The sequence below is a fragment of the Haliotis rufescens genome, unplaced genomic scaffold (genome assembly GCF_023055435.1).
Source record: "Haliotis rufescens isolate VD_foot unplaced genomic scaffold, xgHalRufe1.0.p SCAF_49, whole genome shotgun sequence".
NCBI lineage: Eukaryota > Metazoa > Mollusca > Gastropoda > Lepetellida > Haliotidae > Haliotis > Haliotis rufescens.
In genome coordinates, this window is record NW_025964212.1 from 1,248,984 (window position 1) to 1,274,096 (window position 25,113).

Consider the following 25,113-nt stretch of genomic DNA (forward strand, 5'->3'; position numbering starts at 1 on the left):
TTCTTTTGAGTAATATAGTTGTCTTTATTCTCAGACCATCAGAGGTTTTGGTACAGAAAACACCGGAATGTGACTTCATGTTTGAAGAAATACAACACATATTTCTTTCTTCAATGTTGCAACACGCAGCCTCAAGGAATTTCGTATTAGAATTGGTCCCCAGTAACCTATGCTTGTCGTATGAGGCGAATGAATGGATCCGGTGGTAAGACTATGCGCCTGGTTCCCTGGGTATGCTGCGCTGGCGCTACACTGATATCAGTGTAGCGCAAGGGCAGCATACCCAGGGAACCAGGCTGCATGTGACTTGGCTGACTGTCATCGTTTCCTGATTGTGGGGGATGTTTCTCCTAATACTCAATTATTTTCGGACCGCTTTCATACAGCGGGAATATTGCTTAGTGCGGCGTAAAACAACAAATAAACAAGACATATCTCAGAGACCTATGCTTGTTTAGTTGAAAGAGGTTTTAAATTTTTTAATTTGATATAATCTAACACTAAAGGCATAATAAAATATTTATTTTTAATGAAAAAAAATATCTGCAAGAGGAACCATTTTGAACAGTTACAGTTATTGAGAAGCAAGAGTGACGTGGAAACCTTTTGGTACCAAACTGTCCAGACAGTCAATTTACAAACCAAGCCATATGTTTAGAATGATGGCCACTTCGTTAATTCGCCCCTGTAGGATACGTAGGCCGCTAATGTAGGTAGCTCAGCCTCGCTTGATCGTGGGTCGAAGTAGATCAAATTAGAAATCAGAAATGAGAGCACTCAACGATCGATGTTGCTAATGAGCGAAACTGTCAAATATCCCAACTGGGCTGTTCGATTTATAGATCAAAGTGGAGCAAAGCTTTGGACATATTTGTCACAGACGTGGAAAGGTTTGACAGTGTTTTTTGGTAAAGTGGCATTATTACTTTTTTTCATATTTTTTTTGTTTCACATCGAACGACAAGAACCAGATTCCATTGACAAAACTATTACTAAATCAATGTTCAAATAATTTTTTGCCTGTCGACTCTATTTCTGTCTCTACAAACGCAAAATGGCACTTTACCAGGCTTTATTATTACTTTTTCTATTGCAATAACATCCGAACCCATTTATGCATAGATAACAATTCATTACCCCTGCTAAACCGATCCACACTACATGGATAGAAGCAAACTCAAAAAACAAATCGAAAGCACATTTTTTTGCATTTGTATTTCCAACTAATGAAGCCAATTTTCAGTTAAACGACCAGACAACTACAAAATGAAATAGTGCACATATTAATAATTTGAACAACGATTTGAACGAATATATGATCTTTCAGTTAAATATACCCGAAAAATAACTCTTATGAAATGTATTCATTTCCAATGGGAGTATATTTCAATACGTGTTTATGTTATTGTTTGCTAAATGGAGAAAGTCCTTTGTAGCGTCCTTTTGACGTTGTCCTGAAACTATGACGGGATCGGGTGGTCAGGTTCGCTGACTTGATTGATGCATATCATCGATCCCAATTGCGTGTATCGATGCTCATGATATTAATCACTGGATTGTCTGGTCCAGATTCGATTATTTACAGACCGCCGTCATATAGCTGAAATATTGCTGAGTGCGGCGTTAAACAACCAACCAACCAACCATCCATCCTTGAACTTTGAAATGTAATACTGTGAGGCAATTCTTGTTTATACAAACTCATACAGACAGTTACGATATTGAAGACGGAACTTGGAACACATTTTATGTGCCATGCGGATTAGCTACATATGTTTTATTCCATTGTGTGATGCCAACGTGTGGTACACATGTGTGATACATACGTGTAATACATATGTGTAATACATATGTGTGATACATACATTTTTTGTTTGTTTGTTGTTTAACGCCGCACTCCAGCTATGGGGGCGGTCTGTAAATAATCGAGTCGTGACCAGGCAATCCAGTGATTGACGTCATGAGCATCGATCCACGCAATTTGGATACGATGACATGCATTAAGCAAGTCAGCGAGCCTGACCACCCGATCCCGTTAGTCACGACAAGCATAATCGCCTTTCACGGCAAGCATTGGTTGCTGAAGACGTATTCTACACCGGATCTTCACGGATGTCATACATTTATGTGAGTGTGATACATATGTGTGATACATAAGTGTGATAAATAAGTGTGATACATCTACCTGGTGTATGGGTATAGCTGCATGTATTCTAATCACGTAGACAAGGTGGTCAGTTGTACACGCCAGTTGTACAATTAATAATAGAACGGTAGCAGTATGACCAAGTAATCGAAGAGAAATCGGAACGTTATGAATAATTAACCACGGACAAACACGGGTTGGTATTGAGAGGAACGCAACTGCGTGGCGTGTTTCTGTTACCTGGTGTTCTGACTGTAGGCTGCTTGTCTTACAATACTGGCTCTGCTTGGATGAGGTAAGACTATGGTCGTTTCATGTATTCAGATCTGAATCATATTGCATGCCATTTATTTGACCACTAATAGTTTACACTGTTTTGAAAATGTAAAGACATGACATTTGGTTTTGAATTCGAGCTTGTAGATATTAGTCTTTAAATGGAGGGGCGGTGGGATAGCCCAGTAGTTAAAGCCTTGGCTCGTCACGCACGAGACCCGGGTTCGATTCACCAATGTGTGACGCCCATCTTCCTGTGTCCCCCGCTGTGATATTGCAGGAATATTGCGTAAAGCCGCGTTAAACCAAACTCACTCACTCACTCAAAACGGCGTTAAACCAACTCACTCATCTACACTTTGTCCGCACCCACCACACCCTCATCTTCCCCTTATTTTGCATATGGAGGTGACCCGTGAAGATCCGGGGTAGAATAGGTCTTCAGCAACCCATGCTTGCCATAAAAGGCGACTATACTTGTCGTAAAAGGCGACTTGCGGGATCGGGTGGTCAGGGTCGCTGCAGGTCATCGATCCCAATTGCGTGGATCGATGCTCATGATATCTATCACTGGATTGTCTGGTCCAGACTCGATTATTTTTCAGACCGCCGTCATATAGCTGGAATATTGCTGAGTGCGGCGTAAAACAACAAACCAACCAACCAAACCAAAAGCATATAGAGGTAGGTTGTTCATGACTTCCTTAACCAGATCTCGGTGGCGATTCATCTTGTTAAGCATGAGGAAAGTACAATTCTATGAATTATTTTGTTTGTTTTGTTTAGATACCAATGGATATTTGGCACCACTTTTACATTTTGAAATCGGGGGATGGGGTAGACTGGTGGGTATAAAGCGTTCGATTGTCACGTCTGGGTTCGATCCCCCCACAATGGTACAATGTGTGAAGCCCATTTCTAGCGTTTATCGCCGTGATATTGCTGGACTGTTGATTAGAGCGGCGTAAAACCATACTCACTCACTTCATTTTGCAAACGACCATACGCAATCTGTGTTCGGGAACAGAAACAGAGTCCAATTTTGGGGGGGGTAAAACGTGACAAACTTAATTTATTCCACTATTTCTTGAACAAATTAAAATCAAAGTAAACAAATCCCCTTGGGGAGATTTAATATTCGGGGAAGGGGAATTGTTAGAGTTGGAATATTTTCTTTTCTCAGTGCTTCTAGACAAAATTCTTTCTTTGAAGGTCATCCACTGAATCATTTCTTTGGGGTAAACTCTGAAGAGTAGTTTTCCTTGGAATTTCGGATAAGAATGACCTTTTTATCAAAATAAATTCCAAGGTCAGATGGCCAGTCCCTGTCAGCGAGCTAAGCTAAACCATAATTATACCACTCAAAAGAAGGCGAGGACCACTTGATTCTCTCATATTAGTCATACCATAGTCAATCTGTCATGCAATGAACTATAACTTAAGGAACACCCGAGTCTTTCATATCACTATAGTTGTTCTGCCATGCCGTGACAGATTAACTCTAGTAATATGAAAGAATCGGGTGGACCTTAACTTCTTATAATTAGTATATATTGACCTATTTGTTCATTTACTAAACTGCCTCACCTGTATATGAGCAAATAGGCATTTACTAAACTGCCGACCCGTGAAGATCCCGGGTAGAATAGGTCTTCAGCAACCCATGCTTGCCGTAAAAGGCGACTGTGCTTGTCATAAGAGGCGACTAACGGGGTCGGGTAGTCAGGCTCGCTGACTTGGTTGATATCCGAATTCGTAATCGAATTGCGTGTATCGATGCTCATGATGTCAATCACTGGATTGTCTGGTCTCGACTCAAGACGGCCCTCTCATAGCTGGAATATTGCTCAGTGCGGCGTTAAACAACAAACCAACAAACTAAACTACCGGACAAAAGAAAGTACAAACATGGATATTTACACTTAATTCTGCTCATTATAATTACTGTATACTGAGAAATTGCGATCGCTTTGTTCTTTGAGACGTCATATGCAGGTCAATGTGGTGAGATACTCATTGATATGACGCATTTAACATCGCCTATGAAACTCTATGATCAGCATGTGATCGGCATCAAAAAAACATTTTTAGTCTGTTAATTCTTTAGCCATCGTCAAACATGGTTGTATATTTTCGTTATCCCGGCAGTTTATTTAGAACCACGTACGGCCATCCTTTTGTGTTACGCAAATAAAAGCGACAAACCCCTTTGCATAACCACAAGAAATCTCAACTAAAAGCCGAGTCCATTGTACGATTTTGACTATATCATGAGCACGTGTTTATGAATCTCAAACAAATAGTGGTGTTCGCAAAAGGAGTGAGTGAGTATGGTTTTACGCCGCTTTAGCCATAATCCAGCAATATCAAGGCGGGGGACACCAGAAATTGGCTAAACGCATTGTATCATGTGGGGAATCGAACCCGGGTCTTCGGCGTGACTAGCAAACGCTTTAACCACTAGGCTACCCCACCGCCCCTCACGAAAAGGACAAATATTGCTCAGTGGTATAAGGTTTCATCCAAGGGGACCTGGAGTTTGAGTCCTCCTGGTTCATGTATGAAATCACTTAAATTGAAGAAATATGGAGTCAGAATGTTATTATTTAACGCCACACTCAACAGAGTTCAAGCCATTTCAGTCAGTACATATTCGAGTCTGGGCCAGGTAAACCATTGCGCAACGTCCCAGGCCTTCGGGTCTCCGAACTTGATAACACGATTCATCAACACGTCGACAAGCACGGGTTGCCGTAGACACGTCTTACCTCGAATCCTCATGGGGACCCCTTAAAGGGCTACTTGGAAAATCGGTATTGGGAACATATTATTATGAAATGGATTATTATTAATTATAAAAATATACTTCTTAAAAAAGTTAAAGAACACCCGATCTTCTTTTCGTATGACTTTTATCATGGCTGGTGGGTATTGGGTGTTCTTAACTTGGTTTGAGTAGTATAATAAACAAGCATCAGGTGTACTTCGATGCAAGCTTCTATTTAACCTGTTGATCTTCACACAAGCAAATGTCAATGAGAGGCGTTCACAGATTATCCTAAAATGGCAGACACTTACTTGTGACATGTTATCTCTCGTTAAAGTATCAGATAGGCATAGCTTAATTACATTTTAAGTCATCTCAATCATCAGTTCTGTGTTATTACTTTGACAGATCTAGATATTATCCTACTGTTATTGTGTGTGTGACCTTTACTTGTAAATGTGGTAAATACTGACGCCAAGCAATAAGGGAACTGATTTAAAAGAAAACATGTTTTACATGACGAATGTTACTGTTGTTCTTGTTTGTTTGATTTTTATATGGAAGTAAATTAAATCATGTGTTTTTACGATGTAGAAAGCAGAGCTCAACTACCTACATTTTATGGGTAAATGGTCGCTTTAGGTCGAACAAATCAATACCCCTATTCCGTTTTGGAATAGACCACTCCACTACATCCTATATTGGTCGTTAGAGTCGACAAAATGAATCGGTGGTCAGACTCGGAGATTTGGGTGATTGGGGACGACTTTTGTGGAGGTATTTCTATCATTGAGTGTTCTGAAGGTGTTCGTCGGTCCACCAGTGTGTCATGCAGTTCTGTAGGTGTCCGTCTGTCCACCAGTGTAGAGGTATTTGTGTCATGCAGTTCTGTAGGCGTCCGTCTGTCCACCAGTGTAGAGGTATTTGTGTCATGCAGTTCTGAAGTTGTTCCTCTGTCCACCAGTGTAGAGGTATTTGTGTCATGCAGTTCTGAAGTTGTTCGTCTGTCCACCAGTGTAGAGGTATTTCTGTCATTGAGTTTTCTGAAGGTGTTCGTCTGTTCACCAGTGTAGAGGTATTTGTGTCATGCAGTTCTGAAGTTGTTCGTCTGTCCAACAGTGTAGAGGTATTTGTGTCATGCAGTTCTGTAGGTGTCCGTCTGCCAACCAGTGTAGAGGTATTTGTGTCTTGCAGTTCGGTAGGTGTTCCTCTGTCCACCAGTGTAGAGGTATTTGTGTCATGCAGTGTTCTGAAGGTGTTCGTCTGTCCACCAGTGTAGAGGTATTTGTGTCATGCAGTTCTGTAGGCGTCCGTCTGTCCACCAGTGTAGAGGTATTTGTGTCATGCAGTTCTGTAGGTGTCCGTCTGTCCACCAGTGTAGAGGTATTTGTGTCATGCAGTTATGTAGGCGACCGTCTGCCCACCAGTGTAGAGGTATTTGTGTCATGCAGTTCTGAAGTTGTTCGTCTGTCCAACAGTGTAGAGGTATTTGTGTCATGCAGTGTTCTGAAGGTGTTCCTCTGTCCCCCAGTGTAGAGGTATTTGTGTCATGCAGAGTTCTGAAGGTGTTCGTCTGTCCACCAGTGTAGAGGTATTTGTGTCATGCAGTTCTGTAGGCGTCCGTCTGTCCACCAGTGTAGAGGTATGTGTGTCATGCAGTTCTGTAGGTGTCCGTCTGTCCACCAGTGTAGAGGTATTTGTGTCATGCAGTGTTCTGAAGGTGTTCGTCTGTCCACCAGTGTAGAGGTATTTGTGTCATGCAGTTCGGTAGGCGACCGTCTGCCCACCAGTGTAGAGGTATTTGTGTCATGCAGTTCTGAAGTTGTTCGTCTGTCCACCAGTGTAGAGGTATTTGTGTCATGCAGTTCTGAAGTAGTTCATCTGTCCAACAGTGTAGAGGTATTTGTGTCATGCAGTTATGTAGGCGACCGTCTGCCCACCAGTGTAGAGGTATTTGTGTCATGCAGTTCGGTAGGTGTTCGTCTGTCCACCAGTGTAGAGGTATTTGTGTCATGCAGTTCGGTAGGTGTCCGTCTGTCCACCAGTGTAGAGCCATTCTTACATGCAGTGTTCGGTTGGTATCCTACAGTGTAAGAGGTATTTCAAATTCATATAAGTTGTAGTTTATTTATCGCTATCCGGCAGGGGCATGTATAACACGAAGAACACAAGTAGAGTTTCACAGTTCAGCAAAGGGTGTAGTATGAAGCACTGCAACAACTAATTGTACTAAATATAGTTGCTGCAGTTAAACAGAAAGTTGAGAAGCAGCTGAAGTGAAGAAGTAACGTTGAGAAGAAGCGTTGGCAGATTGACACGTCCAGTAATACCATTACCTCGGGACAAAGTTCTGAGGGACATTGTCAATAAAAAAGGGGAATCTGATTTTGCACAGCACACATGTCAATTATTAAGTCTCAGCTGACATGGTATTTGTGAATTCTCGGCAGATTGGTCATTTTGAATCGTCTTGGGGTGACAGTGGATAATTGAGGATTGTCTGGAGAATCCTCTGGACACTCCATGCCAGAACTAACTCATCATTATGCATTTGTTGGCACCATGTTTGGTTCATTTACATGATATACTAACCTTTCGAATGTCGGAATTGTGTTTTTCACTTTTCGAGTCCGAGTTTAGTAAATGTTACTGAAGTCATTTGTCAGAAATCCCTCTCAGCTGTCTTAAGGCGTGGATTATATATAGATTTGTTTTATTTTTCCCCGAGCTGTAAGAGTGGCTGAGAGAAACCAGGGCAGGTGTACTCCACCTGAGATGGGTTATCATCATTATTTGCGCACAGAGCACTTATGCACAGTGAATGCTGCGCTATACAAATCCATATATCATCATCATCATCATCATCATCATCATCATCATCATCATTATCTTTATTATTATGTGCCCTGAGTGTAGCTCATTGTATTTGTAACTACGAGAAAGATCAGCTCTAAGATTAATACTCATCTATTCAAGCTAATAGACAAACAAATGCTAAGTTGCTGGGGCTGACAATTAAGAAGAGTCTGGTCCCCCTTTAAGCAGGATATCAAAGAAACAGGTTGTACCGTTTGTATATGGGATGTGAATGTTTGGTCCAGTAAATTCTTGTAAAAAGTTAAGTCGAATCCGCCTTTTAGATAAATAAATTTTATAGATGTATTAAATCAAACACATTTTTGTTGACAAACTGCACACAGGGCCACAAAGTGAGATCGCTATATCCGTTATTTTGTTATAAGCGTATTCGTTATATACATCATATTTCTATGATACAATATACAGAAAATGACCGGGACCAAGAAAAGCCAATCCCAGAATGTCACATGGTCGGTCCCTAACGACTGATCGACGTGCTTATCACACATTTACGAATCAATGTTATTAACATGAAATACCCCTTTAAAGTAGAATGAACGGTAACCTTGACTTATTGAACAGTGTAATGCTAGTTACGGTTGATGCAATTAAAGTGAGTAATAGGACCTGGTAACATATCAAGGGTGAAGGCTATCGACTGTAGGGTATCCCTTTAGTGTATGCTCTAGTGACCACCCCTTCACAAACAAAATAGTCCTGTTTCACATATGCATATCGTATGACCATGTGCGTTTCTGGATGTGTTTTTCGAAATACTGCTTGTCATATGTATCAATGTACAGACTGATTCCAGTGTCACCGTCGCCATCTCTACCGTCACATCACCACATCAATTCGGTCACTAGCAACACCAACCATCACTCAGTCTCAACATGTTGCATTATATACCGACCCGGGTATAATAGGTCTTCAGCAACCCATGATTGCCTTAAAAGGCGACTTTGCTTGTTGGAAGAGGCGACTAACGGGATCGGATGGTCAGGCTTGGTGACTTAGTTGATGCATGTCATCGAATCCCAATTGCGTGTCATTGCTCGCGATGTCAATCACTGGATTGTCAGGTCCAGACTCGATTATTTACAGACCAGAGTCATATAGCTTGAATATTGCTAAGTGGAACGTTAAACAACAAACAAACAGCACCCGTCACACACCCTCATCTACGCCATACACTCAATTACCAATCTCATCACAACAGATGTTTGGCAAATGAAGAAGGATTCCCTTTTCAAACCAACCAACCGCCAAGACGCCATGATAAATCCCGGCATAAGACACTCCAGCTTTGCTGTACACAAACTATCAAATTTACCCAGCCCGGGTGTGCGAACCTTACCTACGCTAGAATGACTAGCCCCTACTCGAAGTTACCCTAGCTGCTGGAGTACACCGAGCGGGGAACAAACACTCAACATAATGACAATAACACAGAGGACATCAAGACCATTACCAAAACCATGACAGGGAACGAAATACCCGGCTTCGAGTCTTTCCGTTCAGGCTTCTCAGCAAACAGCCCTCGGGGTAGAATGTTTGACTCGTGCAGGGAGTTTACACACGATCGTGTGTGGTTCTGATTCTCGCAGTCCCGGCTTGATCATAATATTTGGCCATGGAGATATACGAGATAAGCTCGTGGTGTTTAACAACGGGTTGTCCGCACTCTGTCTTGGTTGTAGGTTGTTCGGTGCTTTTGTCAGAGCGTAAGAGGAGTTGTTGAGTTTAGGAACATCGACATATGAAAAAAGCCTAAGGAGTGACTTAAGGTATAGGGTTTACGAACATACCGATCGTGTATTGTTACCGGACCAGGGACAAGATCCTTGGTGATATCCATTTTGTTTTCTGTGATTGTTGTGTGGGAATAGTCACTTCCTGTTAATACTTTACTCAGAAACGAGAGGTAAGTAAGCTTTAATTCATTCCTAAATAAAATGCAGGGCAAAAGAATGTGTACACCCATGTTTTATGCTGGCTAAAATTGAAACAAACAAAAAATGCTTATTCAATGTATTTGATACGGGACTCATAGTTGTATATTGGACCTTAGGTTTTCAGTGTTTGGGTGACTGTTCAAGCCTAGTAACGTTTGAGAGGGAGGGTACATGTTATGAATTGAACAGAAACATATTACAGACGGACCGAAACAGGGTGTAAAAAAGATGTTCTTAATCAAAGGGGAAGGAGTCGTACTCCTTGCCCCCACCCTCCATCGGAATTAATCACGGGTTTTCGGCGTGACGAGGATCGCTAGCGCTTTGATCACTAGGCGACCCCAACACCCTCATAAATACAACAGTATACTCATAGTAACTTATCTCTCAAACGAATAATATCTCAATAATTGTTTTACTTTAACTAAACGACAAAAAGTAAGTCAACATTAACCTTTGTCGCTTTCCCGTGGGAATTCCGGGTGAGCGTGATTCACCAGAACGTTATGCTTGTAGGAGCTGACTGACATAGGGATCGGTTGGTCAGGCTCCCTCAACTGGATGATTGTGTGTCATCGTGCCCCAATGACAAGGATAGTTGCTCATGCTTTCAGTCACTGGTTTTCCCGGTTAAACTCGTATATTTACAGGATGCGGTGATAAGGCTGAAATATTATTATATATTTGAATGTTAAACAATTTTCTACTTCACAAATGTAAGAAAATATTGTTTATGCTTATAAAAGTTCCCTGTTAAACGGGCGGTCGGGTAGCTAATTGGATAAAGGGTTCGCTCGTCAAGCCGAAGACCCGGGTTCGATTCCCCATATGGGTACCATGTCTGGTGTCCATCTCTGTGATATGGCTGGAGTGTTGCTGAACGCGGCGTTAATAAAAGCTACAAAACCCTTTCCAAATTAATAAGAAACCTCTTACAAATGCAGAGATGATTGTACGATTCCGACTATATCATGAACATGTGTTTATTAATCACTATCAAATAGTATCCTGCCACACCAGTGGCACCGTCACCATATAAACCATACTCACTCTCTCACGCCCTATTGAAGACGTATAGTTGTAACATATCGGGAGGGATAATACGGGAACTATTCGTCATTGGTAGCATTGGTGTAAATGTGTGATAGTTAGATCAAGTAAATGATCTCATAATAGATCAAAACACATATATGAAGCACATGTAACACATGTGGTATCTCCTTTGGGCAAGTGACTTTGTGCCTCTTCTCATCGAGCAGTGAATGGGTACCCGGTAGGATGAGATGACAATGGAGTTAACCTCCTGGCGCCTAACAGGCAGCTTGGGTTGTATACTCCTCAGGGAGCTGAGCATGATTGTTGAGTGCACACTAATCCAGTGACCGGGGTAGTAATTATTATTATGATGATGATGATGCTAATGATATGTTTCTAGTAAGTTTGCATCCTTTTGTCGATTTGTTTTTATCTAGTAACTTTTATAGTCACAATACGACTGAAATAATGTTGGCGTGACTTTATATCTCAGTCACTGATGTGTCGTATCAACAATTGTGCATGACCATGGGAGGCCAAGAATGCATTGCGAGACTCTTATAGAACTATGCTGAAGTCTATTTCAAGTCTAGGTCGAGTGAGTGAGTGAGTGTTTAGGTTTAACTCCGCTTTGAACAGTATTTCACTTTTATCATAGCACCTGGGCGGCAGGTTTATTTCTAAAAGAAAACCTTTCTCATTTGCAAAAACTTCGGATGGGTGGTGAGATGGCCATGAGACGTTAGATGTGTTTGGGCGTTTGGATGTGTGGTATATGTAAGCATGTACGTGTTCAAGTGAGTGAGTTTGGTTTAATGCCACTTTGAACAGTATTGCAGTTATATCACGACGTGTCAGCTTAATGTGGGAGGAAAGCCCGAAGTGATGCAGGTCTTAGACGTTTACCAGTTTAGTGAAACCCACGTACGGGTATGGTACTGACAAACCTAGAAACATAATCAGGGCGAATTTGGGATTCGAACCCATGATCATAAGTTGCATATTGTCTCAAATGAAACTGACACATTGTGTCTGTGAGTGAATGAGTATCTTTTACTCCGCTTTCAGCAATATTACGGCGGGGGACACCACAAATGGGCTTCACACATTGTACCCATGTTGGGAATCGAACCCGGCCTTCGGCGTGAAGAGCGAACGCCTTAACCATGAAGCCACCCGACCGCCCTTATTTCTGCCTTATCAGGGTGATCAAACATAGATTTAACATGACTTTGAGCTAGTGAACAGTTTGATTGACTTGGACCAAAATTGTTAGGATTCCAACTAGGCCCTAGAAGTGTGTCCCACTCTAACATTCCAGTTGCTTACTCATGAATAACCATTCCTTATTGAACCCCATGTGATCTTCAGTAAACAGGTAGCAGGTGATTATATACCGGGATGAATAGAATATGGAAACCCGATTAAATAATACACGCATTTACACCGACATATTGTATTCCATGTCCCTTAAGGCACAAATGTGATTCAGCTATTTAACAATGCATGATTTACAGACAATAAAACGAAGCTATAAAACACGTATATAAAACTAACATATCATTACCTCAGCTGGGTAGTCAATAAATAGTTCAGCTGTATTGTAAAGTACAATAACAACTTGAAACATGACACGTCAGTGAACTATCGAATTAACGGCTCCATGTGTAGATGTGGGCGGTCCATGTATGTGATTCGCTTCAATTATTTCAACATTATTTTACCCAGCGTCGTATCTGTTTTTACATGATGTATGACTGTCACGATGAAAACTGAACAAAGGGGGCACGGATGGCCTAGTCGTCTAAGGCGCCGCGATTTGCTGTGCAGAGTTGCGTCCCTTGGGCACGTCAGAAACCTATGATTGTGGGATCAAAGCACGGTCGTCCCGATTATGTTTCTAGGTTTGTCAGCACCATACCCGTGCTCGTGGGATTCACCCAAGTGGTAAACGTCCGAGACCTGCATCACTTCGGCCTTTCCTCCCACATTAAGCTGACACGCCGTGATATAACTGGAATACTGTAAAAAGCGGCGTTAAACCCAACTCACTCACTATACTGAACAAAAAGTGGAATCATGAATGTTTTTGTTGTGAAGAATGGGTACACCATTTCATAAAAATATCCTCACAAATGTTCATGATCCCAAATTGTATAGATTTGTCAGAGAATGGAATCTAGGATCAATCATACATTTAATGAACCACCAATCTAACGCTACACTCCATGAATAACTCACTTTGGTATTTTGGTCGGGATTAGGATTGACATTTTCTTTTAATTAAATAAAAACGCGATCGCGAACGATACTGCCTTCGGTGGGGTTGGCATTATTCATTACACGTTCCATAAACAGAACGAGACAATAAAATCTGTCTTCGAGTCGCGATTGACTGACGACTCCGGCATAATCAGGGGGTATATTTGTAGGTAAACGAGACACCATCACTCATGTTAGCACGGTCCTATTGTGATATTAGGCTGGGTAAGCCTGTGTTAATATACTTTCACAAATAGAAGGGCGAACATTCAACGTGATCTCACCCTTGTGTTTGTCAGAAGGCCTTGTTGTTAGCCATAAATCCCCGTCCTTATCTGTTGTACTTGAGACGAGTGTACGTGTGTAGTGATAGAAGGAAATGAAAGCTCAAATGCTCCACCCTGAAAAACATATTCTGGATGAAAAACTTAAGGATCATGAATAATTTTTGGAGATATTTTGTTGTTGTGAAGTATGGAATTTGGTCTTTGAACAATGCTTCATACATTTTGAAGAAGGATTTAATGAGTCGTGATTGATACAACATGGTGCTTCTTCTGAAACAATCATTCTTGTCGCTGATCCTCAAGTCTTTGTCTTCCGAACACAATTTTCTCTTTTTTTGTGTGTGAATATTTCACTTTGACTAAGTCACTACGAATAGATATTTAACCTCGAAACAAAGCGAAATATTATTGCCTTGCACTAAAACTAGACAACGGGAAACGCTGATGATAAAGACAAGCTAAATTCGTTCGAAACGTATACCTTTTTGACTATCGACGATGTTTTTTGTTCAACAACAAAGATTTACAAGATACCTTATTTGCCGGCGCCGAAGACCCGGGTTCGATTCCCGACATGGGTAAAATGTGTGAAGCCCATTTCTGGTGTCCCCCGCCGTGATATTGCTGGAATATTGCTAAAAGCGGCGTAAAACCGTACTCACTCATTCACTCACTCACTCATTCACTCCTTATTTGCCGGTCCAAAGGGACTGGCAGTCACAAGAATTACCGGTCCACAACTACCGGTAAACGGGAAAAATGCGTACGGTGTAGACGTTAAAGAATTTGGGAAGCCTACCGGCACAGACATAGTCCCGACAGACTAAGTGAGAGAGTGAGTATGGTTTTACGCCGCTTTTAGCAATATTCCAGCAATATCACGGCGGGGGACACCAGAAATGGGCTTCACACATTGTACCCATGTCGGGAATCGAACCCGGGTCTTCGGCGTGACGAGCGAACGCTTTAACCACTAGGCTACCCGACCGCCCCCCAGACAGACTAAGAAAGGTTGAACATAATACGACCGACTCCACGATATCAGACATACGACACCCTTTTTACACTACAAATAAAATCTACTTTATAGAACCTATAGATGAAAAAATATCCGAAATACGTTCTAAATTACCCTTTGAGGTTTGATTTACATTTTAAATCCTTCGTAATACAGCAAACAATTCTTTTATGCAATAAGAATAAAAACAAATAAACCGGTTCATGTGTACAAATAAAATACTTCATGCATTAGACATACTTCTGCCCAAATCAAACAGATATTTAAGAGACATATTAAAGACCACTCCAATGCAAATATATGTCGACCAACTTCGGTTCTTCTATAAACCATATCCGGGCTGCAGGGGATTACTAACTCGAGCAAGCATAGACTGCTCTCCTCGTGGAGATTGTTGCCGCTTTATTGTTGTTGGGTTACCGTTGACGCTCCACCCTCCTCCCCGTCATGGAGTCTAGCAAGGCTCGGTCGACAACAGAGTCGGGTGTCTGACGCATTGTGAGAGTGTGTTCATTCTCTACGACAGATGAACCATATTGACTCGTGACTGACTGTGTTCGTTGCAAGGAGAGTTTCTACCTGTGCTTTTGTTAGCCGTGAAACGTTCTTGCTGGTGGTGACAGACACGGACAAACGTGAGTGTACATGAGGTAAGAGTTGACGGACTTGACAGTGTATGGACTGAGGTCGCTTTGACCAGCCAGGTCTCTAGTGTTGTGTAATTGTGTGTGTTAAGATGATTTATGAATGTGAACTACTATGGCGTGTACTTATCAGTATATCAGATCAAAAAGGTTTGGTACAATTTTAATGTAATACTCCCGTAACATGGGCGAGTGTGGTTTTACGCCGCTTTTAGCAACATTCCAGCAATATCACGGTGGGGGACCACAGAAAATGGGCTTTACATATTGTACCCATGTGGGGAATCGAACCCGTGTCATCGGCGTGACGAGCCAACGCTTTAACCACAAGGCTACCCGACCACCCCTTACTCCCGTAACCAATTATCATTATGTAAGCACAAGTTTTCATGATCCTTTTGCTCATAGGGGTATGGGTGGCACAATTCACTGTGTACAGTTGAGTCCCTTATGTTTGCCAGACAATACCCGCCAGCGCCATACCCCTGCTTGTGGGTTTCACAAATGTGGTAAACGTCCGGGACCTGCATCACTTCCGGCTTTTCTCCCACGTAGCCTGACACGTCGTGAAATACTGTTCAAAGCGGCGTTTAACCCACTCACTCATTCTCCTTATACTCATACTGAGAATAATTTACAGACTATATGAAACACGGTAAATGTTTGTATAATTATTTACCGTCAACGCTATAGAATAATCTCGATTACCCACCGAAACAAATTCCATTGGCGTAAATGGCAAAATGGGGTGAAAAGTATATGAATGGATCACTGAGCGTCAATGATGACACCAGGTGTTCGCGAAAAGGGAAAGCATGTTCTGCTCTATCGGTATCAACGTCGCAAATAAAAAAGTAGGTGATTGGTTGTTGCCTAACACAAATGTCGATTATACCTAAAGTTAAGACGAATTGATGGCGAAAGAAATTGTTTCCTTAATGCAAACTATTTAAGATGCCTTAACTGTCCCTACAAACAGATTTAATTCTATAATATCGATACCCGCAGTGATGTTGACAGGCATTCCGCGGCACTGTTCAAACTAGTTTAATCCCAAATAAGTGTTGGATAATTAGATAACGAAGATTAAAGTATTTCCATGAGGCAGCGAGGCCAGGTTTCATCTACATAAATGTCGATTATACCAAAAGTTAAGACGAATTGATGGCAAAAGAAATTGTTTCCTTAATGCAAACTATTTACGATGCCTTAACTTTCCCTAAAAGAGACATCATGGTGTTTTTTTCTGTGATCGTTTTCTGAAGTTCAATCCATATGTCTGCATTATTTTACAGTGATTTGATTAAACAAAAAAACTCGCGGTTAAAATCGTTCAGAGCGAATTTAATCTAAGCAATAATGGCGTACGCATACTTGATCTCACTATCCGATGTCAGAAAAAAAGAACACTGTTATTTACTGAGATCTGGTAAAGTTCATTTCTGGAACATTTGTTGTCTAACGCCACACAGCAGTATTCTCGCCTTACGACGGCAGTCTGTAAACAAACCACACCGATAATGAATATTTGCTCTTGAAAGTTAATAACATTTTCTGATATACGAATTGAAGCCAGTGATCAATTGATAGAATACTACTACCAGAGTAATATAATAACAGTAAAACATATAAATGTAATAATGTTGTCACTATATATATATCATAAGTTATAACGAGAAAGGAAGATACATGTATACTCTTAGGTATGACACCGTTATTTCATTTCTAGTATTCACTTATATTGATAGATCCTTCAATCGCTCGTATAGCTATAACGTTATTGTATAGACACACAGCGCGGATGGGTTATACGAGAGCTATTGATCATGATATAGAAAATTAATATAACAAACTATTAACTTTATCAATTCACAAGAACCTGCTACATGAATAACCGTTATAACTTCATTAGTTCGAATAACCAGAGCTCAATACGTTCTACGTCAACGAGCTTTTAAAGCTAATATTTCCCTCCCGTTCAGCTGATGTTATATGTTTTAAGTGGAATAAGAGTCCTTGTAGGGTTTTGAGGGTAAATATTCATTAACTCTTGTTAATATTGTACATAATGCCTACATTAATCTTTATAATACCTCTGTTTATTGTGAATTTGATGTCCGATTGAGGTAACATGACTTTATCAAACATGTACAATACAATAGTTTGGATGAAAAAATAATAAATGAAGTCTTTGCAGAATGAATTATCACGTTAATCGAAATATAATTCGTAATTCACATCTTCCCGAGGCAAGAGCGTCCACTAGCCTTTTTATCTAAGTCTTGTTTCCACCCTTGCCACATCAAGGCCACTTTCTAGTGCTAAATATCATTGGACTATATCGATATAGTTCATTCAGAGAACGTTTCACAAAATTAACATCCACGACTGGTACAACTTTGTATGAAAGTGATTTGCCGCTTCCTGTCTTTGTTGACACGAATATGCCTTTTTCATCTTTTCATTTGTTTGACCGGACATTAAAATAACATTTGACAGTTTTAATTCATTACACAAATTATAACACGAAACAGATGTGTTATTGCTGACTTCAGAGGTAAACAAACGGCACAAATGACAATATCACTAAATGGCATAAACAAGCAGCCTTCAAACTTGTGGCAATCTTCTGAATCAGTATCTAGTAACCAAGATTTAAAGTGGTATATACTGTTCAGTTAAACTTTCAGGTAAATGTAAAAAAAAATATGTACATGGCAACCATTTTATTTAGCGAAAAAAATGGAAAAATAGAAATAAAAGAATTATTATCCAAGTAAAATTTTAAAAATGTATATGGTGTGGAAAAACTTAATAAACCCGGAAACGTAACACAGCATTCCATTAAAATACACAAGTAAAAACGATTTACTGCTCTGGTGATAGGTTAACTGCCGGCCCAAGTGTTCCAGAAATGAACTTTACCAGATCTCAGTAAATAACAGTGTTCTTTTTTCTGACATCGGATAGTGAGATCAAGTATGCGTACGCCATTGCCGCGAGTTTATTGCTTAGATTAATTTCGCTCTGAACGATTTTTACCGCGAGTTTTTTTGTTTAATCAAATCACTGTAAAATAATGCAGACATATGGATTGAACTACAGAAAACGATCACAGAAAAAAACACCATGATGTCTCTTTTAGGGAAAGTTAAGGCATCGTAAATAGTTTGCATTAAGGAAACAATTTCTTTCGCCATCAATTCTTCTTAACTTTAGGTATAATCGACATTTATGTAGATGAAACCTAGCCTCGCTGCCTCATGGAAATACTTTAATCTTCGTTATCTAATTATCCAACAGTTATTTGGAATTAAACTAGTTTAAACAGTGCCGCGGAATGCCTGTCAACATCACTGCAGGTATCGATATTTTAGAATTAAATCTGTTTGTTCACAATGAATTAGCAGCGTGGGGATTCTCGGTTAGAACGGTTCTCCAGGAAACTATACTTGTCCTATAAGACGCGACTTAATTGACCTGGGCGGTCGGGTAGCCTAGTGCTTAAAGCGTTCGCTCGTCACGCCGAAGACCCGGGTTCGATTCCCGACTTCGGTACAATGTGTGAAGCCCATTTCTTGTGTCCCCCGCCGTGATATTGCTGGAATTTTGCTAAAAGCGGTGTAAAATCAAACTCACTCATTCACTCACTAAATGGATCTGGTGGTCAGCCCCGGGACTTGGTTGATTGTCTGTCATCGTATCCCGACGGCTTGGATCGTTGCTCATAACATCAATCACTCGTTCAGACATTGCCAACCACAGTTCAAAGGCAGCGTTGTAACATTCAAATCAACCACATGAACATTGACGTTGATCGCCACAATTGGGGTTAATTTTAACGAATTTCTGTTCCATCCGCCTTCGTTTATATGGTTTTAACATCAATACGATTACATGATAATCCATACGTTTCCATTACGCGGTCTTGCTTTGTTAGCTGATTAGCTTTAACAAAATATGTCTTCGTAGAAAAAAGAGTTAACACGAGTCTGCAAGCTAGTATCACCCGGCGATCCTGTCAGAATTTAATTGTGGCTGTGGATGAACACACCACTTATCATAGTGAGTGAGTGAGTGAGTGAGTGAGTGAGTGAGTGAGTGAGTGAGTGAGTGAGTGAGTGAGTGAGTGAGTGAGTGAGTGAGTGAGTGAGTGAGTGAGTGAGTGAGTGAGTGAGTGAGTGAGTGAGTGAGTGAGTGCGTTGTGTTTTACGCCGCTTTAAACATTATTTCATTTATATCACGCGTTTCAGCTTAATGTGGGAGGTCTCAGACGTTTACCATTCTGGTAAAATCACGAACACGGGGTAATCACAAACTTTGAAACATATCGGGGACGAACCAGGATTGTAGCGTGCCCACAATGCCAAAGACCAGCCGTGCACCCCGACCCCCCCATCCCCCATCCCCCCACCTTCATAATAGAGGAATATCTCAGTAAAATATAAAATCATTTTTATCAGAATAAAGTAGTTATGACAGTAATGTGAGGCTACTACACGAAAAAGTGTCAACATGCTGTGAACTGCAACGTTAATGCAGTATTATTTGAATTGAATTTCAATCATTTCCTCCAATGACCATTTGAAACCACTTGCACTGGAATGCTCCGCTCTTAGGAATCCGCATATAGCTCGACCCTCCCTGGTGTTATTTACTGTGCATCATTGTACTCTCTGCCCAAACCAGGGCGATTACCAAACAGTCATTGTCGCCGAGTAAAGTGATACGACAATATTTGTGTACTGTCTGAAGGTTGAGGGTTTCGTTAACGTCTTACCACACACGTTAAGGCGCCCGTCACCCGTTTTGCGTAATGAAACGTGAAGTGCTTCCCCGCATGTAGAAGGGATGGAGGTATCCAAGCGTCCATGGCGTGTTTGCGGACACACATGATTGCACCTTTCGCCTTCATATAGGACAAGGGGGCACGGGTGGCCCAGTCGTCTAAGGCGCCGCGATTCGCTGTGCAGAGCTGCGTCCTCTGGACACGCCAGAAACCTATGATTGTGGGTTCGAATCCCGGTTCACCCCGATTATGTTTCTAGGTTTGTCAGCACCATACCCGTGCTCGTGGGTTTCACCGAAGTGGTAAACGTCTGAGACCTGCATCACTTCGGGCTTTCCTCCCACATTAAGCTGACACGCCGTGATATAACTGAAATACTGTTAAAAGCGGCGTTAAACCCAATTCACTCACTCAATCTTTTAGGACAGGTATAATTCATAGTTGAATGGCGCTATCAGGATATATGTCACCTCTAAGTACGTGTCTGCCATGATTCGTGTTATATTCCTTTGTTGAATTATATCTATGTGACTGCTAATATTTATATGAATATTTATATGAATCAATGCATGTCGTTGTCAAGTACACTACTGCTCACAATTATCTGCCTCTGATTCGCAGTTCCGGAAACGTACCTCTGTACATTTTGGAATGAAATACAGGTTAAATAAAAATGCTTGACATATGTAAAAAAGCAAAACATTTTTCGTTTTGAAGCCTTGAACGAAAAAATATATTAATGATTGTGTCCACTTGAGCATTACTGTATGCAGCTCCATTAAATTGATATATCAAGTAATCTTTATAAATGATATCGTCTGTCGTCGCCATTCCTTTTGCCTCGAATTTCGGAGTCAACTGTACAACTGTCTGCCTTCATTTAACGTTTACCCTGTCGTGATGAAACTTGAATCATTTGGAAACTAAACCTACCGTTTTTTATTCCAGTTCGTCTTACCGTAGATTTGATACCTCTATTACAATTGTGTGTTGATTTTGAGGTATCAAACGGAATGCGTACCTAATTTTGACCAATCAGTATCAAACATTCTCCAGTGTCCATGCGTTATCTAATTAAAATAAAGTACGAAGTAAATAATTAAACGTGTTCAATTTATTTAACTTCTAATGAAATATTGCAAACCATCTCGAGTTCGCTTTGACAGCCCAACCGAATGTAGAGGATAAAAAGTGCATTCGATTACACTTAAGCTAAGCTATGTTATCGATCGATCCCCAATAGCACACCACTTTGTAGTGGCAACCGACTAATAAATGTCCCCACCCAATAACCTACGAGGCATATCCTAAAATATTTAGACAATATCCCCGTACATATTCGTCATGGATTCCACGGCAAGTTGATGCAGTAGCGTAGGACAAGCCCTGGGGATTTTTCTCGACATCATAACCTGCCCTCAGTAGAAAATAGCAATATCTGCAATTGTTTGAAACTAGCGTATGATTGCATTTCCCCTTCAATGCCACTGTGTATGATTGAAAGCCATAGTTTAGATGATTACATTTCGTGCACGAAGCAAAGGTGGTCTTAGTGGACAATGAACCCTGCTAAATAACTCACTGGCTTCATAATAGAGTCAATACAACAGCTCTCAATGAGGGGAAACTTAATTAACCCTATGTCTAATTCGGTTGAGAGAAGGTAGCTTTCTGCTTTTTTCAAAAGTGCGTGCTGGGGAATTACTTTTTTTCAATTCGGATGAAATAAATATCTCGTGAAAGGACAAAAAATAGTGCAGAGGCACAGGTTGAATTTGGTACATGATAATATACTGATAAGTGATAATATATCGATTTTGTGATTGTGCTATTATGTGTTATTGTCAAAAGTACACTGTATGCCCTGAGTGTTGCTTGAAATGTGGGATTGATAAATTCAAGTTTTTATATTGATTTCTAAATGTTTATGATACACTATCCTCATGGATTTAAGTATTTTTAAAGTTTCTCATGAAGCGCTCGTTTCTAATATATTTTATAAACTCACATTCCGCTTTTGCAGCATAACGTTTTGCACACACTATGTCTCTGTGTGTCGTATTCTCACAAGAATCTAGATGTAGTAGCCTTGGTCTATATATACTATTATATCCAGGTGATGGGTTTCGATTTTGTTTTAAAGGAAGCTATCGACCGCTCATTGAAAACGCTGCTTTATCCTAAAACGACGCTTATGTTGATTTGCTTATTTTAGCTTCACTGGATTTTTCGAACCTGAATGAACAGGTGTTACTTCAATTTTAAACGAAACATGCATTGTGAGAATGCGTTCCACCATCGCATTTATAGTGGAGATTTACGTTGTGTTTCCAGCAGTCCTATTTGTGCATTTGGTATGCATATCTGGGCTTTCACTGCTATTAGCGATACCCTTCGAGGTGTGGAGAGTTGTAATTCACAAAGCTTGTAGCAATACTCTTTGTTGGTGGTGGTGGTGTGGTGGGGCACTAATTTCATATAAACTTCACCATATAAACGCCATATGTCACATCATATAAACACCATATGTCACATCATATAAACACCATGATGTGTCACATCATATAAACACCATGATGTGTCACATCATCTTAACAACTTAATATGTCACATCATATAAACACCATGATATGTAACATCAACTAAATACCATGCTACATCACATCATATAAACACCATATGTCACATCATATAAACACCATGATGTGTCACATCATATAAACACCATGATGTGTCACATCATCTTAACAACTTAATATGTCACATCATATAAACGCCATGATATGTCACTTAATATAAACACCATATGACACACCATATAAACAACAGGATATATCGCATCATATAATAACCATTATATGTCACATAATATAAACACCATGATATGTCACACAATATAAACACCATGATATGTCACATCATATAAACACCATATGTCACATCATATAAACGCCATGATATGTCACATAATATAAACACCATGATATGTCACATCATATAAACACCATGATATGTCACACAATATAAACACCATGATATGTCACATCATATAAACACCATGATATGTCACATCATATAAACACCATGATATGTCACATCATATAAACACCACGATATGTCACATCATATAAACACCATGATATGTCACATCATATAAACACCAGATGTCACATCATATAAACACCATGATATGTCACACAATATAAACACCATGATATGTCACATCATATAAACACCATGATATGTCACATCATATAAACACCATGAAATGTCACATCATAAAATAACCATGCTATGTCACATCATATAAACACCATGATATGTCACACAATATAAACACCATGATATGTCACATCATAAAATAACCATGCTATGTCACATCATATAAACACCATGATATATCACATAACATAAACACCATATGTCACATCATATAAACACCATGATATGTCACATCATAAAAACACCATGATATGTCACATCATATAATAACCATGATATGTCACATCATATAAACACCATGATATGTCAAATCATCTAAACACCATGATATGTCACTTAATATAAACACCATGATATGTCACTTAACATAAACACCATATGTCACATAATATAAACACCATGATATATCGCATAATATAATAACCATGGTATGTCACATCATATAAACACCATGACATGGCATATCATCTCAACACCATGATATGTCACATCATATAAACACCATGATATGTCACACCATCTTAACATCTTGGTATGTCCACATGAAAATGTGATGAGTATCAAATATGTGCATATTATTACAATCCATTCTATTTTTCAGGCAGTATCGGCCATGGTTAATTCTACCCGTGGAATGATGTGACAAAGAGCAATGCAACTGTAAGCATTTAAAAGCTTTAAAATGACAGCCAGTGGTCAACGAAGTTATCCGAGTAATGGCAACCTTAGGGTTGTAAAACTCGACTACAGTGTTACCTACCGGGACAATGACAGCCTTGGTGATAACCTGACCTCTCACCTCGAATCTCTGCAGAAAGTTCACTTCCGGGTCAATAAGGACAAGGATGACGTAATACAAAATTTAAAGAAGGACGTTGAGAAAATCCAAAGTCTGAGAGAAGTCGTTAATCAGAGAGATACGAGTAAAGAAATTTCAAATATTTTTTCAAAATCTAACAAAGATCAAGAGGAGGGAGGTAACGGGACATCTTCATCAGAAACGTCTCGCGTCAGTCGAAGACTTCAGAAAGAAAGAGAAAGGTTCAGTGCAAAGAACCATTTCAATGTGGTTCTGCCAAAATGGAACCCGCTTTCTGATATTAGTGACAGGAAACAATTTGCACCAGCGTCTGTGCCTATTCAAAAAGTAACGGTAACAACACCGACAGATGACAACAGGAAGCAGTCTAGGCCCAAAGGGTACTTGCAGATGACATCATCGTCTCGTCACAGACTAGCGAGACCAATGTCCGTTCCAGCCATGGTGGATTCTAGCAAACCATACAGCAGTGAGGCAACGCGTTCCCAGAGTGCATCGCGGTCTAGGAGGCAGCTGGAAGAATTAAGTAGAATTGAATTAAGCTGGGCGGAACCTAAACTCTTCACGCCATTTGACCAGAGACAGGGTTTCCTCACGGACTTGAAGAAGCACCAAAGACATCTTCAGACCAAGGTGTCAAACTTTGTCACAGACATGGACCGTTTTAATAAGCGCAACAAGAAGGATGCTTTGGCTAAGTACCTAGATACGTAATCTATGCATGACTCAAATACAGGATTGACTCAAAGAATGTGTCGTATCATATCAACCTTAACGGTAGACATCGAAGATTATCGAAGTTTTGGATAATCTCAAAGCATGGTTTTTGGTTCGTAGGATTTTTAAGTCAGTTCTCGAGTTGCTCGAGATACGGTCAATCAAATTGTTGTACATGTACGTGCAGACGTAAGTAAAACACAACATCGTTTCTATTAGTTCCAACTGAGTCCGTAGATGCACTATCGTGCCACTGGCTTTTCTGTTTCAGCGATCACTAAAATGTCTGTTCTGTTCACATGGCAGGAGGGGCTGG

At 40.3% G+C, this 25,113-nt stretch overlaps 1 protein-coding gene across 4 annotated transcripts; it reads left to right on the forward strand.

Annotated features, from left to right (window-relative positions):
- The first annotated feature begins 2,351 nt into the window (after window positions 1–2,351).
- LOC124139027 lies at window positions 2,352–25,113 on the forward strand. 4 transcript variants are annotated; one of them, XM_048383507.1, is made up of 2 exons: window positions 2,352–2,441; window positions 23,862–25,113. In XM_048383507.1, the coding sequence occupies exon 2, from the start codon at window positions 23,943–23,945 to the stop codon at window positions 24,792–24,794; it is 852 nt and encodes a 283-aa protein (XP_048239464.1). In that variant the 5' UTR covers window positions 2,352–2,441; window positions 23,862–23,942; the 3' UTR covers window positions 24,795–25,113. The 4 variants fall into 4 exon arrangements, with proteins under 4 accessions (XP_048239464.1, XP_046361954.2, XP_046361956.2 ...); XM_046505998.2 differs by lacking the exon at window positions 2,352–2,441 and adding an exon at window positions 9,163–9,972; XM_046506000.2 differs by lacking the exon at window positions 2,352–2,441 and adding an exon at window positions 14,954–15,255.